Source organism: Salmo salar, chromosome ssa26 (assembly GCF_905237065.1).
Source record: "Salmo salar chromosome ssa26, Ssal_v3.1, whole genome shotgun sequence".
In the NCBI taxonomy this organism is placed as follows: Eukaryota; Metazoa; Chordata; class Actinopteri; order Salmoniformes; family Salmonidae; genus Salmo; species Salmo salar.
This window is the reverse complement of record NC_059467.1, coordinates 19,480,345-19,507,012: the sequence shown is the minus strand read 5'-3', so window position 1 is coordinate 19,507,012 and position 26,668 is coordinate 19,480,345. Positions and strand designations below refer to the sequence as shown.

Here is a 26,668-nt window from a genome sequence, read left to right as displayed (position 1 = left end):
TAAAAAATAAGACAATTTATTTTCAGTTCCCAAACTGTAGTCAAGTTAAAAATTATATTCGCAAACCATGGGCTGGTGTTACCAGAGCCTAATTTCACATCACAAAACAGAATCACTGACCACCAACAAGACAAGATACTGGTCTGTACAAAACTATACAAAGTCAAATCTAGTACACAGAGAATGAATGACTTCAGAATCAAGTCCACCGCTTGGAACTTGCTGAACCACCTTGCTAAACCTGACTACTCAAGTGCAGGACATATCAGTCTGGTGAAGAGACATGATGTAAGACAGGGTTTCCCAAACTCGGTCCTGGGGCCCCCCAGGTGCACGTTGTGGTTGTTGCCCTAGGACTACACAGCTGAATCAAATAACCAACTCATCATTATGCTTTGATTATTTGAATCAGCTGTGTAGTGCTAGGGCAACAACCAAAACCAGCACCCGGGACCAAGTTTGGGAAACCCTGATCTAGGAGACATGCCACAGTTACACACACATATCAACTCCAACCATGGGCCCTGCAAAATACATTTCTGGGATCATTCACCCACTTGACTTGGAGGGGAATCTCAAGATAAAATTGGTGGGCATTTTCAACACAAGGACCATGAGAGGCTGAGGCCGTCATGAGTTTCATCCAGGTTCTGACATTCATGTGTAAACGGAGAGAAGCTGAGGAATATTACAGTGCTTTGAAGGGCTAATGGGGTTAGGAAAAGCTCAATTGCTAAAGCTTGTCCTCCAAACAGTTTGCATGAAGGGTGTTGTTAAGGTAACTCCAGATAGAAGGTCTGAACCACTCATGCCACAAGCACAGTTTGGATAATGCTTCAGTCAGTGAAGGGGCACTTCACCATGGCACAGGCCATTTGCTACACACGACATACAAAAGGATACAGAGGTCAGCCAGTTGTACAATGTGGAAATGATCTCTTGAAGGAGATTTGAGAGGGACATGATGAAATTGAAAAATAAAAAAATCTGGCAGAATTCATGGACACACGACAGTACAACTTCTGCCTCCTCTCTCTACTCACACTGAATGACATACAGCCCAATGAACACACTATGGGATCAGACTAGTTGGGACCAGCTGTCCACTTATGACTGACAGCACAATGCAGCACTACTTAAACACTAGTGATGGGGAAGGGGGGGGGTCTATACAGTTACATATTGGGATATTATTTGACAATATTTTGTATTGTTTTGACAATATCGCAATATTATTTTGGCGCTAGTTGCCTGTACCTGCACCAAAACACCAGTATTTTTCCTTCCATTTCTTGTTCTCCATTTTATTTTGAATTCACAACTTTTATTTCCATGACTGATCAAAATTCGTTCCTCATGGATCTCTCTCTTGTCCCTCTGCAGCAGATATATGGTGAGCAATATGTTCGGAACATCGACTCACAATAAAAATCACAGTATCGAATCGCAACACATATCGAATCGGCACATCATGCCTAAATCGTGAGGTCCCTGGCAATTCCCAGCCTTATTGAACATAGTTTATATTGATCTGGAGAGACTACCATCAAGAAAACAGCCCCTTGTAGGGTACAGTAGGAGATGGAACAACTAAAGGTTTCCTGCTTGGACACTGTAGCCAGTGAAGGATTATAATAAAGGCTTTGACAGATTTTCAAGGTATATCAAATACCCTTTAAAGACAATACCTTTTCAATGTTTCATCATTTTTTTTTGTTTGTTTTCTTACTATCACAGAAATAGAAAATACTGCATTCTAACAGCCGTATACTGTATCTCTCTGCACGTAAAAATGGAGGGACGCTATGTGGATTTGCTGACAGAAAATGTCTGTTACGGGAGCCTCATGCCTTATACAAGTTCTACCTCTGCTGGCCTATGTCTGAACTGCGGCTGGTACCGAACAATAGGAGGGGAGCTTTCCAAGCCCTCTCAGCAAGGCTCATCCAGTGATGGTATGGTACACATACAGGTGATATTTAGTGATGAGTTCAAGTGTTTAAGTCTTAACAGAGAAGATCTAGAGCCCAAAACGAGCTGGGGTGCGCTTTGGGGTCATGGGTGCCTCCTCCTTCCTTCCCGGGGTGCAGATTTTCACAGCCCTATCGAGACAAAAGAATAAACAATTGTCAATGGCAGAAGAGAATAAACATTTTTAAAAACTTGCCATGTCAAAGATAATGGGATAGGCTAGCAGAGAGGGAGGGACAGGCTAGCGGGGGGGGACAGGCTAGCGGGGGGAGGGACAGGCTAGCAGAGGGGAGGAACAGGCTAGCAGGGGGGAGGAACAGGCTAGCGGGGGGGAGGAACAGGCTAGCGGGGGGGGAGGAACAGGCTAGCGGGGGGGAGAGAGACAGGCTAGCGGGGGGAGAGAGACAGGCTAGCGGGGGGAGAGAGACAGGCTAGCGGGGGGGAGAGAGACAGGCTAGCGGGGGGAGAGAGACAGGCTAGCGGGGGGGAGAGAGACAGGCTAGCGGGGGGAAAGAGACAGGCTAGCGGGGGGGAGAGAGACAGGCTAGCGGGGGGGAGAGAGACAGGCTAGCGGGGGGGGAGAGAGACAGGCTAGCGGGGGGGGAGAGACAGGCTAGCGGGGGGGGAGAGACAGGCTAGCGGGGGGGGAGAGACAGGCTAGCGGGGGGGAGAGAGGCTAGCGGGGGGGGAGAGACAGGCTAGCGGGGGGGTGGAGAGAGACAGGCTAGCGGGGGAAGGGTCAGGCTAGCGGGGGAGGGTCAGGCTAGCGGGGGGAGGGTCAGGCTAGTGGGGGGAGGGTCAGGCTAGCGGGGGGAGGGTCAGGCTAGTGGGGGGAGGGTCAGGCTAGCGGGGGGGAGAGACAGGCTAGCGGGGGGGAGAGACAGGCTAGCGGGGGGGAGAGACAGGCTAGCGGGGGGGGAGAGACAGGCTAGCGGGGGGGAGAGACAGGCTAGCGGGGGGAGAGAGACAGGCTAGCGGGGGGGAGAGACAGGCTAGCGGGGGGAGAGACAGGCTAGCGGGGGGGAGAGACAGGCTAGCGGGGGGTGGAGAGAGACAGGCTAGCGGGGGAAGGGTCAGGCTAGCGGGGGAGGGTCAGGCTAGCGGGGGGAGAGACAGGCTAGCGGGGGGGAGAGACAGGCTAGCGGGGGGGGAGAGACAGGCTAGCGGGGGGGAGAGACAGGCTAGCGGGGGGGGAGAGACAGGCTAGCGGGGGGAGAGAGACAGGCTAGCGGGGGGGAGAGACAGGCTAGCGGGGGGGAGAGACAGGCTAGCGGGGGGGAGAGACAGGCTAGCGGGGGGTGGAGAGAGACAGGCTAGCGGGGAAGGGTCAGGCTAGCGGGGGAGGGTCAGGCTAGCGGGGGGGAGGAACAGGCTAGCAGAGGGGGAGGAACAGGCTAGCAGAGGGGGAGGAACAGGCTAGCAGAGGGGGAGGAACAGGCTAGCAGAGGGGGAGGAACAGGCTAGCAGAGGGGGGAGGAACAGGCTAGCAGAGGGGGGAGGAACAGGCTAGCAGAGGGGGAGGAACAGGCTAGCAGAGGGGGAGGAACAGGCTAGCAGAGGGGGGAGACACAGGCCAGCAGAGGGGGAGACACAGGCCAGCAGAGGGGGAGACACAGGCCAGCAGAGGGGGGAGACACAGGCCAGCAGAGGGGGAGACACAGGCCAGCAGAGGGGGAGACACAGGCCAGCAGAGGGGGAGACACAGGCCAGCAGAGGGGGGAGAAACAGGCCAGCAGAGGGGGAGGAACAGGCTAGCAGAGGGGGAGGAACAGGCTAGCAGAGGGGGGAGGAACAGGCTAGCAGAGGGGGAGGAACAGGCTAGCAGAGGGGGAGACACAGGCCAGCAGAGGGGGAGACACAGGCTAGCAGAGGGGGAGACACAGGCCAGCAGAGGGGGAGACACAGGCCAGCAGAGGGGGAGACACAGGCCAGCAGAGGGGGGAGACACAGGCCAGCAGAGGGGGAGACACAGGCCAGCAGAGGGGGGAGACACAGGCCAGCAGAGGGGGAGACACAGGCCAGCAGAGGGGGGAGACACAGGCCAGCAGAGGGGGAGACACAGGCCAGCAGAGGGGGAGACACAGGCCAGCAGAGGGGGAGACACAGGCCAGCAGAGGGGGAGACACAGGCCAGCAGAGGGGGAGACACAGGCCAGCAGAGGGGGGAGACACAGGCCAGCAGAGGGGGAGACACAGGCCAGCAGAGGGGGAGACACAGGCCAGCAGAGGGGGAGACACAGGCCAGCAGAGGGGGAGACACAGGCCAGCAGAGGGGGAGACACAGGCCAGCAGAGGGGGAGACACAGGCCAGCAGAGGGGGAGACACAGGCCAGCAGAGGGGGAGACACAGGCCAGCAGAGGGGGAGACACAGGCCAGCAGAGGGGGAGACACAGGCCAGCAGAGGGGGGAGACACAGGCCAGCAGAGGGGGAGACACAGGCCAGCAGAGGGGGAGACACAGGCCAGCAGAGGGGGAGACACAGGCCAGCAGAGGGGGGAGACACAGGCCAGCAGAGGGGGAGACACAGGCCAGCAGAGGGGGGAGACACAGGCCAGCAGAGGGGGGAGACACAGGCCAGCAGAGGGGGAGACACAGGCCAGCAGAGGGGGAGACACAGGCCAGCAGAGGGGGAGACACAGGCCAGCAGAGGGGGAGACACAGGCCAGCAGAGGGGGAGACACAGGCCAGCAGAGGGGGAGACACAGGCCAGCAGAGGGGGAGACACAGGCCAGCAGAGGGGGAGACACAGGCCAGCAGAGGGGGAGACACAGGCCAGCAGAGGGGGAGGGACAGGCTAGCAGAGGGGGAGGGACAGGCTAGTAGGGAGGGATAAGCAGACGCCGCTGACAGCAAAATCTATAATCTTTAATTACAGCAGCGCGACACTGACACTACCCAGGATTCCCTCCTCAGTCCTCACACACACCAGCAATTATAGCCATCAGGTCATAACCCAGTCCTTCCCTTCATCCCTCAGTCCCCCCCCCAGCTAAAGTCACATTTGAAAAATATATTTATTTATTAAATTAAACTTTAATTTAACAAGGTTATTTCTAGAGGCTAAGAAAGTCTTTCACCTTTATTTTCCAATGTCTTTCACACACACACACACACACACACACATCCTGAGAGGCCTGCTGGTAGGAGGATATGGAGAAGTGAGGAGGACAGCCTGGCTGAGATTAAAGCCAAACCATAAGTAATGTGCCTCCCTTTCCATAATCCTCAGTAAAAAGCAGAGTTTGGAAGCAGGATGGATCATTCTAGGTCTAGTAGACAGACATATTGTTGTCAAGTGCTTTAAGAGCTCTCTGTCTGAGGGCCACTCTTCTTTCCACACACAGGTGTTTGGTGAACACAGCACAGAGGGAAGACAGCACCCTCATTCCTACCACCACCTTCACATACAAGGACAGAACACTACGCACAGCTCTGCATTTACATTGAATAAAATCACTGACTTAGAGCTTTGAGTCCACTTATCTGAGTAAGGGTGGGGGGGTTGCTGAATGACAGACAGGAACCAGATCAAAAAGTGGAGTAGAAGTGTTTCATGGGGCCCCGGCACGGTGAAGGGATGCTTGTGTTCACAGGCAGAGTCGGACAAAAGCAGCTGACAGCCCACGAGAGCCGGCCATGTTTATTATCATAATTCTGAGGTGCTCGCTCTCTAATCTATTCCTTAATCCTCTGCGTTTTAAGGTGATTATTTTGGAGACTGTCTGACAGACACAGACTCTTATTGTTAATTAATAAGCAGATTTATTGCTATATCAAAGTGTTATTTTTTTCCTCCCAAACCCATCTCTCTTTTGTGAGCCTTATGGAACGGGTGCAAAATAAATAAAAAAGTGTCCCTTCTAATTTGAAAATAAACGCTGTCTCCTTTCTCCCCTCTGCTGTGGCACCATTTAAATTGCAGCAGTAATGGGGGTCAGCCAGGAGTCAATATTATTTATTTTTGTCTCGTCTGGAGGGACTGGAGGTGAGAAAAGCTCATCATGGAAAGAGAGAGGTATAAAAGACAGAGAGGATAAGAGAGGAGAGGCAGAGATCATTAGAGAGAGATGGGTAGAGAAGACAGAGAGGATAAGAGAGGAGAGGCAGAGATAATTAGAAAGAGATGGGTAGAGAAGACAGAGAGGATAAGAGAGGAGAGGCAGAGATAATTAGAAAGAGATGGGTAGAGAAGACAGAGAGGATAAGAGAGGAGAGGCAGAGATAATTAGAAAGAGATGGGTAGAGAAGACAGAGAGGATAAGAGAGGAGAGGCAGAGATAATTAGAAAGAGATGGGTAGAGAAGACAGAGAGGATAAGAGAGGAGAGGCAGAGATAATTAGAAAGAGATGGGTAGAGAAGACAGAGAGGATAAGAGAGGAGAGGCAGAGATAATTAGAAAGAGATGGGTAGAGAAGCAGCAAAATTAACCAGTTTCTACGACTCGGAAGGGGCCCATTCTGGAAAACGAACATTTCCCATTGACCCCCACTGTAAGAGCAAACTTCGCTGTCGATTTTTTGTTATACAGAAATAACAAAACATGATGAAAAGCTGCAGTATTGCTCAATGTACATGTAGCCAGGTCAAAAATCACAACCTACGGTTCGCAATGCTCCCACGTAGGGAAATAGAGCCTGTGAGGAGAGCACTGTGGCTTCAGGCTATTCGGCGTGGGAAATGTAGGGACGCGGTGTCCAAGTAGGCTACACGTAGCTATGTGTGTGTAAAACATTTAATCACAGGTAAGACATTTAACTTGTTAAGTACAGTCTGGTTGTAATTCCACTCACCACTTGTAGCTGTATAGTCTATTTGTTTGTGGTGTTGGTCTTGGCTAGCTTAATGTTCTGGTTGGTAGCTAGCTAGCACTCACATGGCTAACGTTAGCGCCGTCATGAAAAGGGGCATGAGGGAAGCCTTTCAATATTACGTTTTTCTAAGTAGCGGGAACGCTTGGCAATGTTGAAAAGTTATCTTTAGACATGTACTTTTCTTAAAATGTAGCTTTGTAAGAAACCTGCATTTCAGAAAGGTCAAGATTTTACCAATTGGGTAACCAAGGTAACCACAGGTCATTTTCCTGGTCTATTTAATAGCGACTGGGACTATTGTCAGAGTGAAACCTCTCTGTGAAGAATAGATGAGTGTATACCTGACGGTGCCCACGTTGCTCTTCCTGTCCTGATCCTCTCTCCTGCTCCTCAGTTGCTGCTCCGCCAGAGACATCTCCTCCTCCATGTTAGTGATCTCCTCCTTGGCCCGCCGCCGGTTCTCCTGCACACAGAGAGAGAGGAACAGAGGGGTGAGAGGAGAGAAAAGGACAGCGGGAGGAGGAATTAACCATGAGACGTAGGGAGGGAGGAAGTAAAGGCCGAAGAGCTTACCATCCTGCTCTTCCCTGCCTGTTTGACGCTGTAGAACATAGGCCCCAGCTCAGCCAGCCACTCCCCATCCACCGCAGTCACACACTGCATGTACTCCTACAGGAGGGACATCAAACACAGGTTACAACCCATTACAACACAGTAACAGAGCTAGAAGGATGATATACACGACAGCTCTTTCTGGTGAGTCAAGGTGTAGAACATCGTCTCTGAACAGTCCAGATCATAGCATAGCTGTGTGGAGGCTGGCTCTGTTACCTTGGTGGTCATGACCAGCTCGTGGTAGGTGATGTAGTCTGGGGTGTAGCCCATGCCAAACAGAGAGCTGGTGGGGTGGAGGTGGCAGGGCATGCCTGTCCTCACGTTCACATACTCCCCTATGCCCTTCAGCTTGGCTGCCTGGTGGAAGTAGGCAGCACAGATACACTTCCTGATGATGTCCCAGTCTGAGCCACAGGACACCAGGTTCATCCTCTGCTGCACCATGATGTCTTTGAGCTGGGAGCGCACCTCGCGCACCTGAAACGCCCACAGAGACACGTTAGCTACCGGAGAACCAACACAACAGGACATTCAATACGCATTGCTCAGTGTGTGACTATTGTGATGCAAAGTGGTAATGAAGTGCATTTGGATCCTAAGCCAGGGAGACTGGTCAGAGAGGGTGAAGGACAGGGGCGTGGTCTGACCTTACGCATGGCCTTGGTGTGGATGAAGTGTTCGTTGCACCAGATGCTGGAGTAGTTGTTGTTCTTCCACTGCAGGTAGACGTTCAGGTAGGTCAGGTGGTCGCTCTCTGGGACCGAGAACTTCTCCCTCACCTGGTCACTCTCCTCCTCACGACCCTGGAAAGGTCGGGACACAGAGGAAATACAGGGGTCACAACTGTCCAGTGTGTAATGTGAATTTTTCTTAACAGTAAGATAAACAAATATTGGCAACACATTAAGACATTCATTGGTTGGCGGTCTCAATGACATCTACCTTAGGCCTGTAGAAGATGGCCGGTACAGACAGCATGGAGACGATGATGAGGATGTCAGCACTGCAGCCCATGTCACATGATACGATCAGCATCTTGGACAGAGCCGGGTCCAGAGGGAACTCCACCATCAGCCTCCCAGTGGGCGTCAGGGCACCTGAGGGGGACACAAATAATAACACTTCCTGTCTACAGAGGAGAGGGGCAACACAATAAAGGTGACACCTTCCTGTCTATAGCCCTGAGAGAGAGAGAGAGAGAGAGAGAGAGAGAGAGAGAGAGAGAGAGAGAGAGAGAGAGAGAGAGAGAGACCGAGAGAGAGACCGAGAGAGAGACCGAGAGAGAGAGAGAGACCGAGAGAGAGACCGAGAGAGAGACCGAGCGAGAGAGAGAGAGATAAAGTGCTAACATAGGAGGATGGTTACAAAAACATATTTAAATCAAACTTTGCCAGCTCTGATTTAAATGATTACATGACAGACTATAAAGGAGCTTAGAGGGAAAGTGCAGAGGCAGAACAGGCTGTAATGGCCAGGTAAACCTTAATCAGAGATAATCTGCTGTTAACACACCACACAGGCAAACGTCAAAAGTCCTCCACAGACACCAAATCCCCTAATCCCCAGGGATCTGGCTCAGATGAGACAGAGATGAGACTCAGCCAGTCAAATCTAACAGAGGATAAAGCACTATGCAATTACTCCACTACCTACACCACAGTGCTACCTAGCTCTGTACTTTACGGTGTGCAGTGCATGTACATACCATTACAGCAACCTATTGACTAGTTCCATCATCCAAGTCTCTCCTCGCAGCACATGAAGTAGTTATTGTTAATCTGTTGGCTGTATGCTGGTGGGGAACACATACTTATCCCAGCCTATTTTAACCTTGTTTTCTGAGATTATTTATTATATTTGATCAATTTGTACATTTAGTGGCCTAATCTTGAGTGATGTGGTCCAGGCCAGGGCAGAGACCCACCTGTGTTGTCCAGGGCCCCCAGGATCCACAGCTGGTACATGGAGTTGAGCATGTTGTCCTCAGGCGGGGGGTCCATGAAGTGGAAGAGCAGCAGGTCCTGGACCCCCAGGGATTTGAGCAGCAGCACCACGTTGGCCAGGTTGGTCCGCTGAATCTCTGGGATGGTGGTGGTCAACATCTCATTCTTGAAGGCGCTCTGGGTGTACAGCCTGGATGGACAGAGGAGGAGAGAGGGAGAGATGGAGTGAGAGCGAATAATCTAGCAGACACATTTTTTCTAAATGCACAAATGCTCCATAGAGTGACAGGTCTGGAGATGCTGTCTTCACCACCTGGTTAAACCCGCTCTGCTCTGCATGGCACCGATATGATTTCACACAGCGCTCTAACCCTGTAACAATGGCACAGTGCTCTAACCCTGTAACAATGGCACAGTGCTCTAACCCTGTAACAATGGCACAGTGCTCTAACCCTGTAACAATGGCACAGTGCTCTAACCCTGTAACAATGGCACCGTGATTGAGAAGCCTCCGTTTCCATGAAAGCTGAACGCTCCCCAACTGACATTTAGAGAAGGGCAAAGAGACAGGCCTACTGCACATTATAAACATTTAACCAAGCTACTTATGAAGTATTTACTATCCAAACTACTTAGAGCAGCTCCATTTGCTGCTTCAGACTGATAGGTCTGGCCTAACAAAGCATCTCTCAACCATTTCAGTTAGTGGCTAATCCCTCTGAAGTGTGTGCATTATGGGGGAATGATCTGCGTTTGTTTACGCCGGGTTGTGTGATTATCCTCGGGGCTGGAGATGTGCGGTGTGTGTGTGTGTTGGGTGCAGTCACAGCTAAGAGGTGCTTTGAGTAGCAGATTCTTCACAGATCTGAGAGAGTGTGTGTGTGTGTGGGGGGGGGGGGTAATCTTGGTAGAGGGGGCTTTTATAAAATTCCCAGCTCATTTACAAGGCAAAACAATCATGTGCCTGGTGTGTTTGTCACCATCTCCCTCAACTTGGGGAAGTATGACAGATAGGTGAAAGGTCAGGTGAAAGGTCAGGTGAAATCTCAGAGAGAACAGGCTTTTGTGTCACATTCTCCCTGCTGTAAACAGAGTTAAACTGCATGAAATCCTGTAGAGATTAGGATTCTCCCTCCTTCTCTCCCTCCCAGCCACTGATGGCTTTGAAAGCAGCCCAGCCGCCTTGCAGATCAGAGGCCTGGACAGCCCATCTGAGGGGAGCTCTGATGTGCATCAGCCAGAGGATGAAACACCAGCGGCGGCATTACACACAACACACACACAATCACGCTTCAGATAGACACCCGTTTCAGCACGGCTTACCATACAAAAGGATGCTAATGTTGTTAGCTGTTTTTTTACCTTTTTGGTGGATAGGAGCGGTTGGAATGAGATAGCAGGCAGAGTGAGGAGAATTGTGTAATTCAGCCTGTTTATTCCTATATCTAGGCCCAGAAAGACATGAAAGGGGGAAGATATGGCTGATCTAATATTGTAGTTCCAGACTGCTTCAGTCAGATGTAGAGGAGTATTGAAGTATCCTTCTAGAAGACAGGACACTCTTGACATGTGAATACTCCCTTCCTGCTAGCCCTGACTGGAACTCTCAAACATCACACCAAGGTGACACCTTCATTATGGCTCCATACTTCTCTACAACAACTGGAGGAGAAAGGAAGCCCTCTGGAAACTGAGGAAAGTGGGAGGACTGCACATTTGGAGTGTGAGACTGCGTGAGTGTGAGTAAGTGTGTAGACAGTGACTGACCTGTAGCACTGGCCCGGCCCTGTACGTCCTGCTCTGCCTGCACGCTGGTTGGCGTTAGCCTGGCTGATGGGGTACACCTGCAGGGCATCCATGCCAATGCGAGGGTTGAACACCTGTCAAAGAGAACACATCAACAACAAACACAGAGAAATACTATCCTAACATGGTGTGTCTTATTTCATTTGATAGTCTGGGGAAGATAGTGAGGGTGACAGGGTACCTTGAGTTTGCAGTATCCAGCATCCACAACAAACATGATACCATCCACAGTCAGGGAGGTCTCGGCGATGTTGGTGGCAACGATGCACTTCCTCACACCATCTGGAGCCTGGCGGTTAGAAAACATAAAGACATTAGCTACACGTCACTTTACCAGTAAGAAGGACGTGTTTCTTTTTGTGTAATATACAGTGCCTTCGGAAAGTATTCAAACCCCTTGACTTTTTCCACTTTGTTACGTTACAGCCTAATTCTAAAATGGATTACATTTCTGTTTCCCCCTCATCAATCTACACACAATACCCCATAATGACAAAAATAAATGTTTTACATAAGTATTCAGACCCTTTACTCAGTACTTTGTTGAAGCACCTTTGGCAGCGATTACAGCCTCCAGTCTTCTTGGGTATGAAGATACAAGCTTGGCACACCTGTATTTGGGGATTTTCTCCCATTCTTCTCTGCAGATCCTCTCAAACTCTGTCAGGTTGGATAGGGATGGTCGCTGCACAGCTATTTTCAGGTCTCTCCAGATATGTTAGAGATCGGGTTCAAGTCCAGGCTCTGGCTGGGCCACTCAAGGACATTTGTAAACTTGTCCCGAAGCCACTGCTGCATTGTCTTGGCTGTGTGCTTAGGATCGTTTTCCTGTTTGACGGTGAACCTTCGCCCCAGTCTGAGGTCCTGAGTGCTCTGGAGCAGGTTTTCATCAAGGATCTCTCTGTACTTTCCTCCATTCATCTTTCCCTCAATCCTAACTAGTCTCCCAGTCCCTGACGCTGAAAAACATCCCCACAGCATGATGCTGCCACCACCATGCTTCACCGTAGGGATGGTGCCAGGTTTCCTCCAGACGTGACGCTTGGCATTCAGGACAAAGAGTTCAATCTTGGTTACATCAGACCAAAGAATTTACATTTTTTACTGGTTTTGCTTTGTCATTATGGGGTATTATGTGTAGATTGATGAGGAAATGTTTTATTTAATACATTTTAGAATAAAGCTATAACCTAACAAAATGTGGAAAGTCAAGGGGTCTGAATACTTTCTGAATGCACTGTATATGCATTCCAACAACCTAACAGCAAGTATGCTTGTGTACAAAGGATACTGCAATATGTTAAGATTTCCAACTGTACATGTTAGTGTAACAGTAACTGGGTGTTATTGGTTACCTTCTGGAAGATCTTGGCCTGGAGGTCAGAGGGCAGCTGGGAGTAGATGGGCAGTACAGTTAGAGGAGGGGCGCTCTCCAGATCCTCCAGACGCTCCACGATCTGGTCTGACGTCACCTCGATGTCCTCCTGGCCAGGCATGAAGATGAGGATGTCTCCCCCCATACCACTAAGGTGGATCTGTAGGGCCTGCTTCACTGCTGCCTCCACATAGTCTTCCTGGGGAGTCTGCACTCAGATAACACACAACACTGTTAGAATACACAGCAACCACACACTCCCTTGGTACAAATAACAGTAGTCTTACCCCATGACTAAACCAGCCCCGCGGCTGCGTCCATTGTGCGCGTGATCATTTTCTCTATCCCCACCAGGCGCGATCATTACACGCAGGTTAAAATACCAAAACCAACTGTGAATGAATTCTATTCATTTCAGGAAAGGTCGAAACACATGAAACGTTCATGGACATTTAGCTAGATAGCCGTGGCTCGCAGTTTCTCCAGGGATGTTATTTTACCCAACATGCAAATAGTCCTCTTTTTAGCTGCTTCTTTTTGTAAATTTGACAAATGTGTGTGTTTCTCTACTATGACAATTAACCCACGGACAAAAGTGAAACCAAGTTACTTCTTAGTTATAACTAAGTTAATCCTTAGTTATAACTAAGTTACTTCTTAGTTATAACTAAGTTAATTCTTAGTTATAACTAAGTTACTTCTTAGTTATCTTTGATTAATCTCTCCTTGTTAGTCTTTAAAGCACCCACATTGTATCTTCGTGAAAACCAATAAGGAGATGGGAGAGGCATCTGAAATAGAACCAAGTAGAGTGGACGAAATGACTGAAAAACATGCATGTGTACATTTATTTTGCAACCCTCGCACAAGGAAATGTGGCCGGTCTAGTCAGGGTATAAGTCATTATACAAATTAAATGGCTGCATTGACTCCCTGTAAAAAAAGATATAGAATAATGAATGGATGTTGAATGGAGAGTTGGACACAATACCTTGCTGAATAAGATGTCTACAGGGAATGTTCTTCCTGGAATGTGGAATATGGGAACGTTGCCGAAAAATGCAGCAAATTTGTCAGAGTCCATGGTGGCTGAGGTGACTATCAGCTTGAGGTCAGAACGCCTCGATACAACCTGGAAGAAAAGGACAGAGTTCTACTACTGCTTACAAGACAACCAAAGCCTCCGAATAAAAAATATGCACACAAAAGAATTACAATTGAATAACATCCAGGGAGTTGTAAAAGTGTCTCCCTGGTCTGGCAGTCTAAGCCACTGCCCTGGACCACATGTATCACTGCCAGTATGGGTTTGAATACGGCCCACTGCTCTTTCAGCACTCTCGATCCTACCTTCACCTCTATACCACTCTATCCAATAAACATACAAAAGACTTGGGGGGGGAAAAAGTGTCTCCCTCACCTCTCGTAGCAGGCCGAACAGCACATCTGTGTTGAGGGAGCGTTCGTGGGCCTCGTCCATGATGACAGCACTGTAGTGGTCCAGATCTGACTCTCTGAGAGACTCTCTCAGCAGGATGCCGTCTGTCATGTACTTTATCACAGTCTTCTCCGACGTACAGTCCTCAAAGCGGATCGCATAACCCACCTGCAAAGCAAAAAAACGGAATAGTTTAGTAGTGAACTGCATACATTTACATTCCACGTATGAACTACGGCCTTCAAACGACAGTGCTACGGGTCAACCAAAGAAACGAGCTGGCGAGGAGAGTTCCATTACAAGTTGTAGAATGGAAGCGGTGTACAATCTCTGAATCACCACTAGATAGCGGTGTTGCACAACATATGAATACAAGCGTCAAATCCATAAGGAAAAAACCAAGACAGCACCATGACTCAACATCAACTGACAGACAGTGACAGACAGTGAACTGTGAACAGTGAACAGGGCAGTGGCTTAGACTGCCAGACCAGGGAGACACTTTTACAACTCCCTGGATGTTATTCAATTGTAATTCTTTTGTGTGCATATTTTTTATTCGGAGGCTTTGGTTGTCTTGTAAGCAGTAGTAGAACTCTGTCCTTTTCTTCCAGGTTGTATCGAGGCGTTCTGACCTCAAGCTGATAGTGACCTGACAGACAGTGAACATTGATATCCGGTGGGGAAAAAACACTTACTGTGTTCTGGAGTACTTCCGTTCCTCGATAAACAAGTTAATTGCAGTTCATAAACTCTTGCCAGGTCTGTTACACTGGGTTAACTGATAAGACTAGTTATCCACTGCTTTGACTGATCCATAGATCAGTGTTTCTAAGACCTAGTTAATGTTTGTCTAGTAGCTCCTCCATCAGCCAGCTGAATGCTCACCTCCTCTCCCAGGTTGCTGCCCAGCTCCTCGCTGACTCTCTTGGCCACGCTCATGGCTGCCACTCTGCGGGGCTGGGTGCAGCCCACCATGCCGTAACTGGTGTAGCCGTCCTCGTGAAGGTACTGGGTCAGCTGGGTGGTCTTCCCACTGCCCGTCTCCCCCACCACGATCACAATGCTGTTGTCCCTGGAGAGAATCACATCACAACCAATAACATTCCAATCCTGATGGGACTTTCAACCTTACGAAACTGTGGAAACATGAATAACGGCTCACGAAAACAGATCCAGAAGTGTATTCGTCAATGATTTACAAATGCTGTCTAACATTACCTAAGTCACCTTTGATGTGGTCATTCTCTAACCAAAGGTAAATCACATATGAACATTCTGACTTCACAGTCCCAAACTCCCCCCTTCATTGCCATACATGTCTTATCCAACACCCTGACGTGGTCCCAGGACAGCCAGGCCGGGTCCAGTAGAGTAGCTACCTGATGATGTTGAGCAGCTGCTGCCTCACAGCGAAGATGGGCAGATACTGCCTCTGCTCCAGCAGGGTCTTCTTCTTAGCAAACTCACTGCTGGCCTCACTCTTATCTTTCATGTGGTCTGCAAACTTCTGATCCGTTCTGGAGGGAGGAAGGAAAGGAGAGGGAGGGAATTAATGAGCTTGATCTTGTCACATGTCCTTGTCACAACAGATGTTTAATAAACATTCAGTATGGAGACAAAATAAGCCTTTAGCAAAAGGCTTGTTTGTTACCTGTAGTCCACCTTGCCATCCTCGCCCACTGGTTTGCCCCCAGAGCTATCCCCGTCCTCGGTCTTCTTGATGCCCATAATGTCACCCAGCTTGGTGCCTGCCAGCTCCCAGTGTTTCTGTTGAGCCTGGAGAAACAATCAAAATAACAGTCAGATATTCAGCCAGTAACCATACCATCAAGTACTGTATAGCTGTTTTAAACATTGCCTCCACTCCACTCAGCCTACCTTCTTGCGTTCCTTCTGCTCGCGGTGCTTGCGGACCAGCTGGCTGCCCTTGCGGGAGATGATGGCCATGTCAGAGGTGGCGTCTTTCACAGGGATGACAGGCTCCGGCTACAGCACAGAGAACCATCAGCAACAGTACGCATTCAGTACACAGCAACTCTGATAGTAAGTCCACTAGTTATTACTCAACCAGTTCCAAATACTTTACAGCAGACTCTCACAATCCCTCAACAAGCCTGCAACAGCTCTCCGCCAATGGCTCAGATCTTAAAAGTATATACACTCCCCAAAATATTTGGAAAGTGAAGAAAAAATATTTGTCTCTATACTCCAGCATTTTGAATTTGAGATCAAATGTTTTATACGAGGTGACAACAGTATGTCACCTTATTTGCATAAGTCTTCAGATGCTTTCCTAAGAACCTCAAAATTTAACTCAGGTGCACCCTGTTTCCATTGATCATCCTTGAGATATTTTTTCTACAACTTGGAGTCCAACTGTGGTAAATTAAATTGATTGGACATGATTTGGAAAAGCACACACATGTCTACAGTTGAAGTCAGAAGTTTACATACACTTAGTTTGGAGTCATTAAAACTCGTTTTTCAACCACTCCACAAATTTCTAGTTAACAAACTATAGTTTTGCAAGTCGGTTAGGACATCTACTTTGTGCATGACACAAGGAATTTTTCCAACAATTGTTTACAGATTATTTCACTTAATCACAATTCCAGTAGGTCAGAAGTTTACATACACTAAGTTGACTGTGCCTTTAAACAGCTGGGAAAATTCCAGAAAATTATGTAATGGCTTTAGAAGCTTCTGATAGGCTAATTGACATCATTTGAGTCAATTGGAGGTGTAGCTGTGGATGTATTCCAAGGCCTACGTTCAAACTCTGTGCCTCTTTGCTTGACATCATGGGAAAATCAAAAGAAATCAGCCAAGGCCTCAAACTGTAGACCTCCACAAGTCTGGTTCATCGTTGGGAGCAATTTCCAAACGCCTGAAGGTACCACGTTCATCTGTACAAACAATAGTACGCAAGTATAAACACCATGGGACCACGCAGCCGCCATACCGCTCGGGAAGGAGACGCGTTCTGTCTCCTAGAGATGAATGTACTTTGGTGCGAAAAGTGCAAATCAATCCCAGAACAGCAGCAAAGGACCTTGTGAAGATGCTGGAGGAAACAGGTACAAAACTATCTATATCCACAGTAAAACGAGTCCTATATCGACATAACCTGAAAGGCCGCTCAGCAAGGAAGAAGCCACTGCTCCAAAACCGCCATAAAAAAGCCAGACTACGGTTTGCAACTGCACATGGGGACCAAAAAAAAATCGTACTTTTTGAAGAAATGTAATCTGGTCTGATGAAACAAAAATAGAACTGTTTGGCCATAATGACCATCGTTATGTTTGGAGGAAAAAGGGGGAGGCTTGCAAGCCGAAGAACACCATCCCAACCGTGAAGCACGGGGGTGGCAGCATCATGTTGTGGGGGTGTTTTGCTGCAGGAGGGACTGGTGCACTTCACAAAATAGATGGCATCATGAAGGAGGAAAATTATGTGGATATATTGAAGCAACATCTCAAGACATCAGTCAGGAAGTTAAAGCTTGGTTGCAAATGGGTCTTCCAAATGGACAATGACCCCAAGCATACTTCCAAAGTTGTGGCAAAATGGCTTAAGGACAACAAAGACAAGGCATTGGAGTGGCCATCACAAAGCCCTGACCTCAATCCCATAGAAAATTTGTGGGCAGAACTGAAAAAGCATGTGGGAGCAAGGAGGCCTACAAACCTGACTCAGTTACACCAGCTATATCAGGAGGAATGGGCCAATATTTACCCAACTTATTGTGGGAAGCTTGTGGAAGGCTACCCAAAACGTTTGACCCATGTTAAACAAATTAAAGGCAATGCTACCAAATAGTAATTGAATGCATGTAAACTTCTGACCCACTGGGAATGTGATAAAATAAATAAAAGATGAAATAAATCATTCTCTCTACTATTATTCTGACATTTCACATTCTTAAAGTAAAGTGATGATCCTAACTGATCCTAATTTTTACTAGGATTAAATGTCAAGAATTGTGAAAAACTGAGTTTAAATATATTTGGCTAAGGTGTATGCAAACTTCCGACGTCAACTGTATATAAGGTCCCACAGTTGACAGTGCACATCAGAGCAAAAAGACTTGGAGAAGGGTCCACAAAATGTCTTGAGCATTGAAGGTCCCCAAGAACACAGTGGCCTCCATCATTCTTAAATGGAAGAAGTTTGGAACCACCAAGACTCTTCCAAGAGCTGGCTACCCGGCCAAACTGAACAATCGGGGGAGAAGGGCCTTGGTCAGGGAGGTGACTAAGAACCCGATGGTCACTCTGACAGAGCTCCAGAGTTCCTCTGTGGAGATGGGATAACCTTCCAGAAGAACAACCATCTCTGAAGCGCTCCACCAAATCAGGCCATTGTAGAGTGGCCAGACGGAAGCCACACTTCAGTAAAAGGCACATGACAGGACTCTCAGACCATGAGAAACAAGATTCTTTGGTCTGATGAAAACAAGATTGATCTCTTTGGCCTGACTGCCAAGTGTCACATATGGAGGAAACCTGGCACCATCCCTACGGTGAAGCAAGGTGGTGGCAGCATCATGCTGTGGGGATGTTTTTCAGCGGCAGGGACTGGGAGACTAGTCAGGATCGAGGGAAAGATGAATGGAGCAAAGTAGAGAGAGATCCTTGATGAAAACCTGCTCCAGAGCACTCAGGACCTGAGACTGGGGCGAAGGTTCACCTTCCAACAGGACAACGATCCTAAGCACACAGCCAAGACAACGCAGCAGTGGCTTTGGGACAAGTTTCCGAATGTCCTTGAGTGGCCCAGCCAGAGCCTGGAGTTGAACCCAATCGAACATCTCTGGGGAGACCTGAAAAAAGCTGTGCTGCGACGCTCCCCATCCAACCTGACAGAGCTTGAGAGGATCTGCAGAGAAGAATAGGAGAAACTCCCCAAATACAAGTGTGCCAGGCTTGTAGCGTCATACCCAAGAATACTCGAGGCTGTAATCGCTGCCAAAGGTGCTTCAACAAAGTACTGAGTAAAGGGTCTAAATATTTATGTAAATATGATTTAATTTTAGATTTTTAATAAATTTGCAAACATTTCTAAAAACCTGTTTTTGCTTTGTCATTATGGGGCATTGTGTGTAGATTGTTGGGGGGGGGGGGTGGGGGGGACGATTAAATCAATTTTAGAATAAAGCTGTAACATAACAAAATGTGGAAAAAGTCAAGGGGTCTGAATACTTTCACTGGATATTTGGCTGCTGTGATGTGCTGCTGAAAGATGAATTTATCTCCCAGTGTCTGGTGGAAAGCGGACAACAAGGTTTTGCTCTAGGATTTTGTCTGCGCTTAGCTCAATTCCTTTTCTTTTTAGCCCCCCAAAAAAAACTACTCCCTATTCCTCGCCATGACCCCTAACATGATGCAGCCACCACCATGCTTGAAAATATGAAGAGTGGTACTCGGTGATGTGTTGTGTTGAATTTTCCCCAAACATTTTTGTCACATTCTTTGCAGTTTTACTTTAGTGCCTTACTGCAAACAGGGTGCATGTTTTGGAATATTTTTTTTTATTGTGCACAGACTTCCTGCTTTTCACTCTGTAGTTACTACACAATACTAACTTAATTGACAATGTTGTTGATCCATCCTCAGTATTCTCCTATCATAGCCATTGAACTCTGTCACTGTTTTAAAGTTACCATTGGCCTCATGGTGAAATCCCTGAGTGGTTTCCTTCCTCACCGGCAACGGAGTTAGGAAGGACGCCTGTACCTTGTTAGTGACTGGGTGTATTGATATGCCATCCAAAGTGTAATTAATAGCTTCACCTTGCTCAAAGGGATATTCAATGTCTTCTTTTGATTTTTTTTTCCAGTCTACCAATAGGTGCCCTACTTTACAAGGCGTTGGAAAACCTCCCTGGTCTTTGTGGTTGAATCTGTGTTTGAATTTCACTGCTCGACTGAGGGACCTTACCGAGATAATTGTATGTGTGAGGTACAGAGGTACCGTAAATTCCGGACTATAAGCCGCAACTTTTTTCCCAGGCTTTGAACCTCTCGGCTTAAACAATGACGCGGCTAATATATGGATTTTTCCCGCTTTCAATTTTTTTTTCTCCAAAAAAACACATTCTGTGACGTGCTCAGTTTTTTGGTGGCATGAAGCTTTCATTAGACCAATGAAATTGCCGAACGGGTTAAGGTCAAACAACTTTTTTGTTTACTGTTTAGATTAAATCGAGCGCTCTCAAACTTCCCATCATTCTGATTACGGTAGTCATTTTGTCACCCTCATCATGGTAAAGACACGGAGAAATGCATATGATGCAGCTTTCAAGTTGAAGGCGATTGATCTGGCTGTTGGAAAAGGAAATAGAGCTGCTGCACGGGAGCTTGGTCTTAATGAGTCGATGATAAGACGTTGGAAACAGCAGCGTGAGGAATTGACTCAGTGCAAAAAGACAACTAAAGCTTACTGCAAATTTTTTCTTTTTTGTTACAAGCCGTGTTTCGTTAAAGCCTATTTATTTTTGTTACAAGCCGTGTTTTGTTAAAGCCTATTTATTTTCGTTAAAGCCTGTGTAAAGTTCATTTGTTTTAATGTACCGGTAGGCACCAACAAAATGTGGAAAAGTAATGGTGTGTGAATACTTTCTGAAGACACTGTATTTGGACAAATTCACTAATAATGTATTAAATTCTGTGAAAGTTTAGTATTTGGTCCCATATTCCTAGCAAGCAATGACTACATTAAGCTTTTGAGCCTAGAAACTTGTTGAATGCATGTCAAATCAAATCAAATTTTATTTGTCACATACACATGGTTAGCAGATGTTAATGCGAGTGTTGCGAAATGCTTGTGCTTCTAGTTCCAAACATGCAGTAATATTTAACAAGTAATCTAACCTAACCTAGCATGTGCAGTTGGTTTTGGGTGTGTTTCGGATTATGTTATGCCCAATAGAAATGAATGGTAAATTGTGTCATTTTGGACTCACTTTCATTGTAAAGAAGAATAGAATATGTTTCTGAACACTTCTACTTTAATGTGGATGCTAGCATGATTACAGATAGTCCTGAATGAATCGTGAATAATGATGAGAGAGAAAGTTAGAGGCATAAATATCATACCCCCCAAAAATGCTACCCTCCCCTGTTATTGGTAAAGGAAACAAAACCAGAAGCAAATTTCACTTCTTTAGGAAAACTGCCCTAATGTTGGAGACAAACATCATTATACTGTCAACTAGAATCACCTTTATTTATTTTCCAAGCTATAGTACAGAATATTTTACATACAGCAGGTTTTTAAAGGACCAAAGAGAGTGGTCTGCTTTGCGTTTTCATTTTTGCCATGGAAAAAAAATATTGCGACACTGTTATCGTCAAAGCCCTAGTGTCGCCTCACAAAACATTTGATCTCAAATCCAAAATGCTGGAGTATAGAGCCAAATTAAAAGTTTTAGTTTCCCTGTTCAAATAAATAGGAAGCGGAGTGTTGGTAATTTCATTGGCCCATAACGTGCTGTAATGATGTATTACCTGCTTGGTGAAGACAATCCTCCCGTCCAGGAAGGGAGGGACCAGGTTGTGAACCAGCAGGTGGACCTTGGCAGCGTTGTCCTCCTCAAAGTCATCATCCACCTCCAGCCTCTGGACCACTCCACTGGTCAGCATACGGTTAGTCTCCCAGCGCTCATTATCCTGGCAGGAGGAACACAACACGCATCGTTAAACACAGTCAACACACACACAATTTAAACCCATGGATGGTATTAACGATAACTAAACTGGCTACATGACCCAGGGCTGGAGGTGGTCATAGAGTAGCAACACAGTGCCATACCTCATTGATCTGTCGTCTCTGGGCAGAGATGCGTTTCTGTGTCTGCTTCTGCAGGATCTGCTCTCTTTTCTTCACGTAATCCTCAGAGGTGGAGGTCAGTGGGTTGTGGAACTCGTCATAGCCTTCGTCCATCATGTACCAGTCTCTGTCCGCTTGCTGCAACACCGCAGGGCAATAGTCAATACATAGAAATGTGCATTTATGAATGTTGGGAAAGCTATTAATTTGTGTTACTGCCAAGACTCCACATGTCCACTGACCTTCTGGTCCTCCTCCCACTGCTGCTTCTCATCATCATTATCAAAGGCGATGCCATCCTCTCCTTCATTCTTACCTGGGGCACAGAGACACAATCCACAAACATCAGCAAGCCTTATCAGAGCATTAATAAGAGCTCAAACGTGACTGGGGGAAGAGGGAGAGGGGAAGGAGGAGGGGCTTACCTTTCCCACGGGACAGACGAGGAGTGGAGCCCAAGTGCTTCCTGTCATTGGCCCATTCGTTGTACTTGTATGATGGGGTGGGAAGGGGTGTGTCATCAGGATACCGGCCTCTGACTGACCTGGGAACAGAAACAACAAAAGTTAATTTAAAAGCTGAAAATAACATTTCTAATAGCCACTGAAAAGGAGTCTTTTAATAGTACTATTAAACCCAGTTAAATTAACATACAAGTGTTGAGCTGCAGTTGCTTACTTGTCCTTCCTCTCGCTCTCCCGTCCAGAGCGGGGGCTGCGCTCCGACCGTTCAGACTTGTCAGAATCCTTGTGTGAAGGGGCAGGAGAGGGAGATTCCCAGTGGGAACGGCGTGAGCTGGCATAGCCGCTGTCATCCTCATCCCAGCTGGTGCGCGAGGGAGTGCCATCTGATTCAAAGGGTATGAGGAATGGAGGGAGAGAGAGTGGTTTGTGTATTGTAAGCGTGACCTAAGGACGTTAAAGGACTGCCTGTCCGGGGGTGTGGCAGGGTTACTGACCTTTGGGGCGTGTCTGGGGCGTTGGAGGCTCCTCTCTCTTGCTCCCCCGGCTGATGCGTTCGGAGGACCAGCCTTCTCTCTGTGAGCGCTCACTCCTCTCACTGCGGTCTCCACGCTCCGACCGGCTGCTGCCGCCACCGCGGCTGTGACTGCGCTCCCGCTCATCTGCCATCAAAACAGTTAGTAATTACTTCAGTCAGAAATACACAACAGATAGAAAAGATTGCTATTGCCAGAATATTAACAATGTGCATGCAGATGTATACATTTTTTGCTCACCTCTTTCACCCCTTTGATCTCTGTCTGTATCTCTGATCCTCTCTCTGTCCTTCTCCCTCTCTCTGTTCTTGTCCTCTTTGGAGGAGGCGTACATTCCATGCTCACGCCGGTCTTTCTCCCTCTGCTGGTGTTTGCGACGGAACTCTTCACTGACTCCTCCAGGGTTAGAGGGTGTCTCTGAGCCAGTCACACGGTACTTCCTGCTGCTTTATGAAACATAGAATAAAGTGTCAATAAGACAACGCTGAACGCATCAGTTTAGATCTCTTGATAGGGAGAGTTTGTATTCTATGCCAGTACGAAAAGAGGCTACAGTAACTCAAACCAAATCACATACCTCTCTTTTTTACCACCCTGGTCCTCCTCGTCTTTGTCTTCTTCATCAGACCCAGAATCACTTTTCCCTTCCTCCCAATCCTTGTAGGAGGATACCTTGGATTTCTTGTTATTCCTGTCATCACTGTCAGCCTCAGCCTGCTCCTTGCCCTCACGCTCCTTTCTCTTTTGAGCTGCCAGCAGATCCAGGCCCAGGAGAGAGGTGCGTGGAGTGGGTGCACGAAAGACATGAGGCTCTACTGCTGCACTCTTCTTCTTCACAATCAGCCCGCCAACCTGCGCAGTGAGGTCACTGCCCTCCAGTCGATGCAGTGACGCATCATCCTCCATGGTCTCAAACAACTGTCTGGATTGGATACCACATTTTTGGGGAGATTAGCCAACTACTAATTCTGTAACGTTAAGGATGTGTCAGATAATTTAGACCGAAACACTTAACCAAAGGCACTTTGCATACGGAAATTTGAACGACTTGAGAGATTAATACATTAAACTAATCGATCAAAAGTATAAAATCGCTTGAATAATTCACGGAATGCATTTTAGATTGCTACAGTAGCTAGCTACGTAGCTATTTAGTCAGTACTGTAGCTACACTAGCTACTTACATTATATTTGTTACACCTACATCTAACGCCCGGCAGAAACGATTATAATTTAGTGACAGACGTGACTTCAAATAAAACACCTTAAAGTAGATAACGTTACCTAGCTACATAACTGGATATCGCTCAGCCAATGAATTAAATAGCGAGCTAGCTATTACGTTACAAAAAGGAAATTAAACTAATAGGTACGACTATACACCCGATATTACAGTACAGTTGTAAAATCCCATTTAATAAAACACGGGCTTGCTTACCTTTAACAATAGGTGGTGAGTCTATCAAGACGCTTACACTAGCTAGCTAGTATTTTTTTTAGCGAGCTAGCTAAACCTGCCACATGTATTTATTGTAAATCAAAAAACGATCTTCAATAACATTAACAACCCGAGTTATTGGGAAAATAACATTCATGTAAGTACGAAAACTGTGACACCCACTTGAAATGATTCAAACCATTAGCTATTTTCTTTTGTAAATTATGCGTTTTTTGTTTACAAAGACAGAAGCCGCCATTGCTATCCCACAATTCCACGGGATATTCCTAAAAGAAACTTTATTAAAATTCTGTACCAGAACACTGGACAATCGACTTTCTTCTTTGTGTGGCTTTTTCCGTGTGGCTAGTTGTGTGGCTAGTTGCATATTGCTGCGTTTCGCAGGTTGGAGTGCGAATTGCACATTTTGGTCACCGAAAAAAGGGAAAATGAGAATAGGACCACCATCTAACCCTGCACCTATACACTTGAATCGTACTACACTGGCTTTGACGCTTGTCGGATGTGGCAAGGCTTGCAAACTATTACAGACTATAAAGGGAAGCACAGCCGCGAGCTGCCCGGTGACACGAGCCTACCATACGCTTCGAGGCAAGTAACACTGAAACATGCATGAGAGCATCAGCTGATCCGGACGGCTGTGTGATCACGCTCTCCGTAGCCGATGTGAGTAAGACCTTTAAACAGGTCAACATTCACAAGGCCGCAGGGCCAGACGGATTACCAGGACATGAACTCCGAGCATGCGCTGACCAACTGGCAAGTGTCTTCACTGACATTTTCAACCTGTTCCTGACTGAGTCTGGAATACCAACATGTTTCAAGCAGACCACCATTGTCCCTGTGCCCAAGAACACTAAGGCTTTATTTTATGTATTTAACCTTTATTTAACTATGCAAGTCAGTTAAGAACAAATTCTTATTTACAATTACGGTTGACCAAAAGGCAAAAATGCCTCCTGCGGCGACAGACAAAACACACATCACGACAAGAGACACAACACTACATAAAGAGAGACCTAAGACAACAACATATCAAGGCAGCAACACGTGACAATACAACATGGTAGCAGCACAAAACATGGTACAAACATTATTGGGCACAGACAACAGCACAAAGGGCAAGAAAGTAGAGACAACAATACATCACACAAAGCAGCCACAACTGTCAGTGTCCATGATTGAGTCTTTGAATGAAGAGATTGAGATAAAACTGTCCAGTTTGAGGGTTTGTTGCAGTCGCTAGCTGCAGCGAACTGAAAAGAGGAGCGACCCTGAGTTGTGTGTGCTTTGGGGACCTTTACAAGAATATGACTGGCAGAACAGGTGTTGTGTGTGGAGGATGAGGGCTGTAGTAGATATCTCAGATAGGGCGTAGTGAAGCCTAAGACGGTTTTATAAATAAGCATTAACCAGTGGGTCTTGCGACGGGTATACAGAGATGACCAGTTTACAGAGTGCAGTGATGTGTCCCATAAGGAGCATTGGTGGCAAATCTGATGGCCGATAGCTACTTCATAGCTATGTTATCCATGGAGGAGTTAACCTCACGACGGAAGTACTCTAAGTATTAGACCAGTCGTACATGGTGTGATCATGGTTCATGACTTCTAATAACCTTTCTCCTGAACGGAGGGTTCTATTTATTAGTGGCGTGTGTTAACCATTGGAAGAGTGCAATGGAGATTCCCTTCCCCGTGTTGCACTCTGAGTTACTCCTATGTCGCTATTATCAATAGCAATTTAACTTGTGAGGTTACTAATCCTCTTACTGAGTGTTGCTGGACTGACTGTGGTATTGGTACTGGTATTCAAGGGGTCCAGTTGTCCTACCGATTTATTCTGAAATGTTATCCTACAGGAATACATGATTAGAGCATTTTACTAGTTGTCTTGTAGTGGCTACTACACATGGCAAGGAATGATTATTGTTGCCATTTGTTTTGGAGGTGGACAAGTCCACTGGACTTCCTTTATGACCAGTGTGGTACACCTCCGTACTATCTTAGGTGTGTTCTAAGATAATCCCCGTCTAGGGGCCTGTGCTCCTCACTGTTCTCAAATGGGAGTTTACAACTAGATTTGATTTATGCTCTGGCGGCCTCGTACAGTGTTGTCCGTAGTCTCGACCCCCCCACCGGTCTCGATAAGGCTCATCATGGATCTGGGCTACTATTCCCCCGCTTTGTGTCTCGGGACCCCTCCACCAGTGGGTGGTGTTGGTATCCGAGGCGCAAACTAAAAGTTCGGACCCTATGTGCGAGTTGTCAGAGGCCGCGTTGTTATGAGAATAGCTGTAACCTTTCAACCAAATCTCCTGGTGTTTGTGCTTCAAAACAATCAGTGGCTGTCGAGGTCTGTCAGTCACCACCGCGTCCGCGTGTGGCAACCTCTTCAGTAGCTGCAAACTGAGACGAGGA

General features: G+C 47.2%; 2 protein-coding genes across 4 annotated transcripts; one reads left to right on the top strand and one right to left on the bottom strand.

Moving 5' to 3' along the window:
* On the bottom strand, positions 1-24,523 carry LOC106587179 (pre-mRNA-splicing factor ATP-dependent RNA helicase PRP16). Of its 3 annotated transcripts, none has more exons than XM_014175264.2 (25): positions 24,228-24,523; positions 23,367-23,711; positions 23,030-23,235; positions 22,751-22,915; positions 22,471-22,639; positions 22,218-22,336; positions 22,035-22,108; positions 21,775-21,930; positions 21,471-21,632; positions 15,842-15,949; positions 15,615-15,739; positions 15,343-15,480; positions 14,849-15,035; positions 13,943-14,128; positions 13,514-13,654; positions 12,503-12,730; positions 11,329-11,436; positions 11,109-11,221; positions 9,323-9,531; positions 8,341-8,495; positions 8,046-8,201; positions 7,615-7,875; positions 7,357-7,452; positions 7,125-7,246; positions 1-2,102 (listed from the first exon to the last, which is right to left on the bottom strand). In XM_014175264.2, exons 2-25 carry the CDS (start codon positions 23,693-23,695, stop codon positions 2,021-2,023), a joined length of 3,795 nt encoding a protein of 1,264 aa, XP_014030739.1. In that variant the 5' UTR covers positions 23,696-23,711; positions 24,228-24,523; the 3' UTR covers positions 1-2,020. The 3 variants fall into 3 exon arrangements, with proteins under 3 accessions (XP_014030739.1, XP_014030740.1, XP_014030738.1); XM_014175265.2 differs by having other exon boundaries at positions 23,030-23,232; XM_014175263.2 differs by having other exon boundaries at positions 24,411-24,511.
* lat3 (Large neutral amino acids transporter small subunit 3) lies at positions 3-309 on the top strand (the record flags this gene model as incomplete). Its single annotated transcript, NM_001141825.2, is given in 1 exon segment — positions 3-309. A coding segment is annotated over 1 exon segment (126 nt), but the record flags the coding sequence as incomplete, so codon positions are not given.
* Positions 24,524-26,668: the final 2,145 nt, after the last annotated feature.

Coding starts and splice junctions, on each gene's coding strand:
- LOC106587179 (XM_014175264.2), bottom strand. CDS start 23,695: ATGGAGGATGATGCGTCACTGCATCGACTGGAGGGCAGTGACCTCACT. Junction 21,931..22,034: donor AGTGGGAGGAGGACCAGAAG/GTCAGTGGACAT, acceptor GCGGTGTTGCAG/CAAGCGGACAGAGACTGGTA. Junction 7,247..7,356: donor AGGCAGGGAAGAGCAGGATG/GTAAGCTCTTCG, acceptor CTCTGTGTGCAG/GAGAACCGGCGGCGGGCCAA.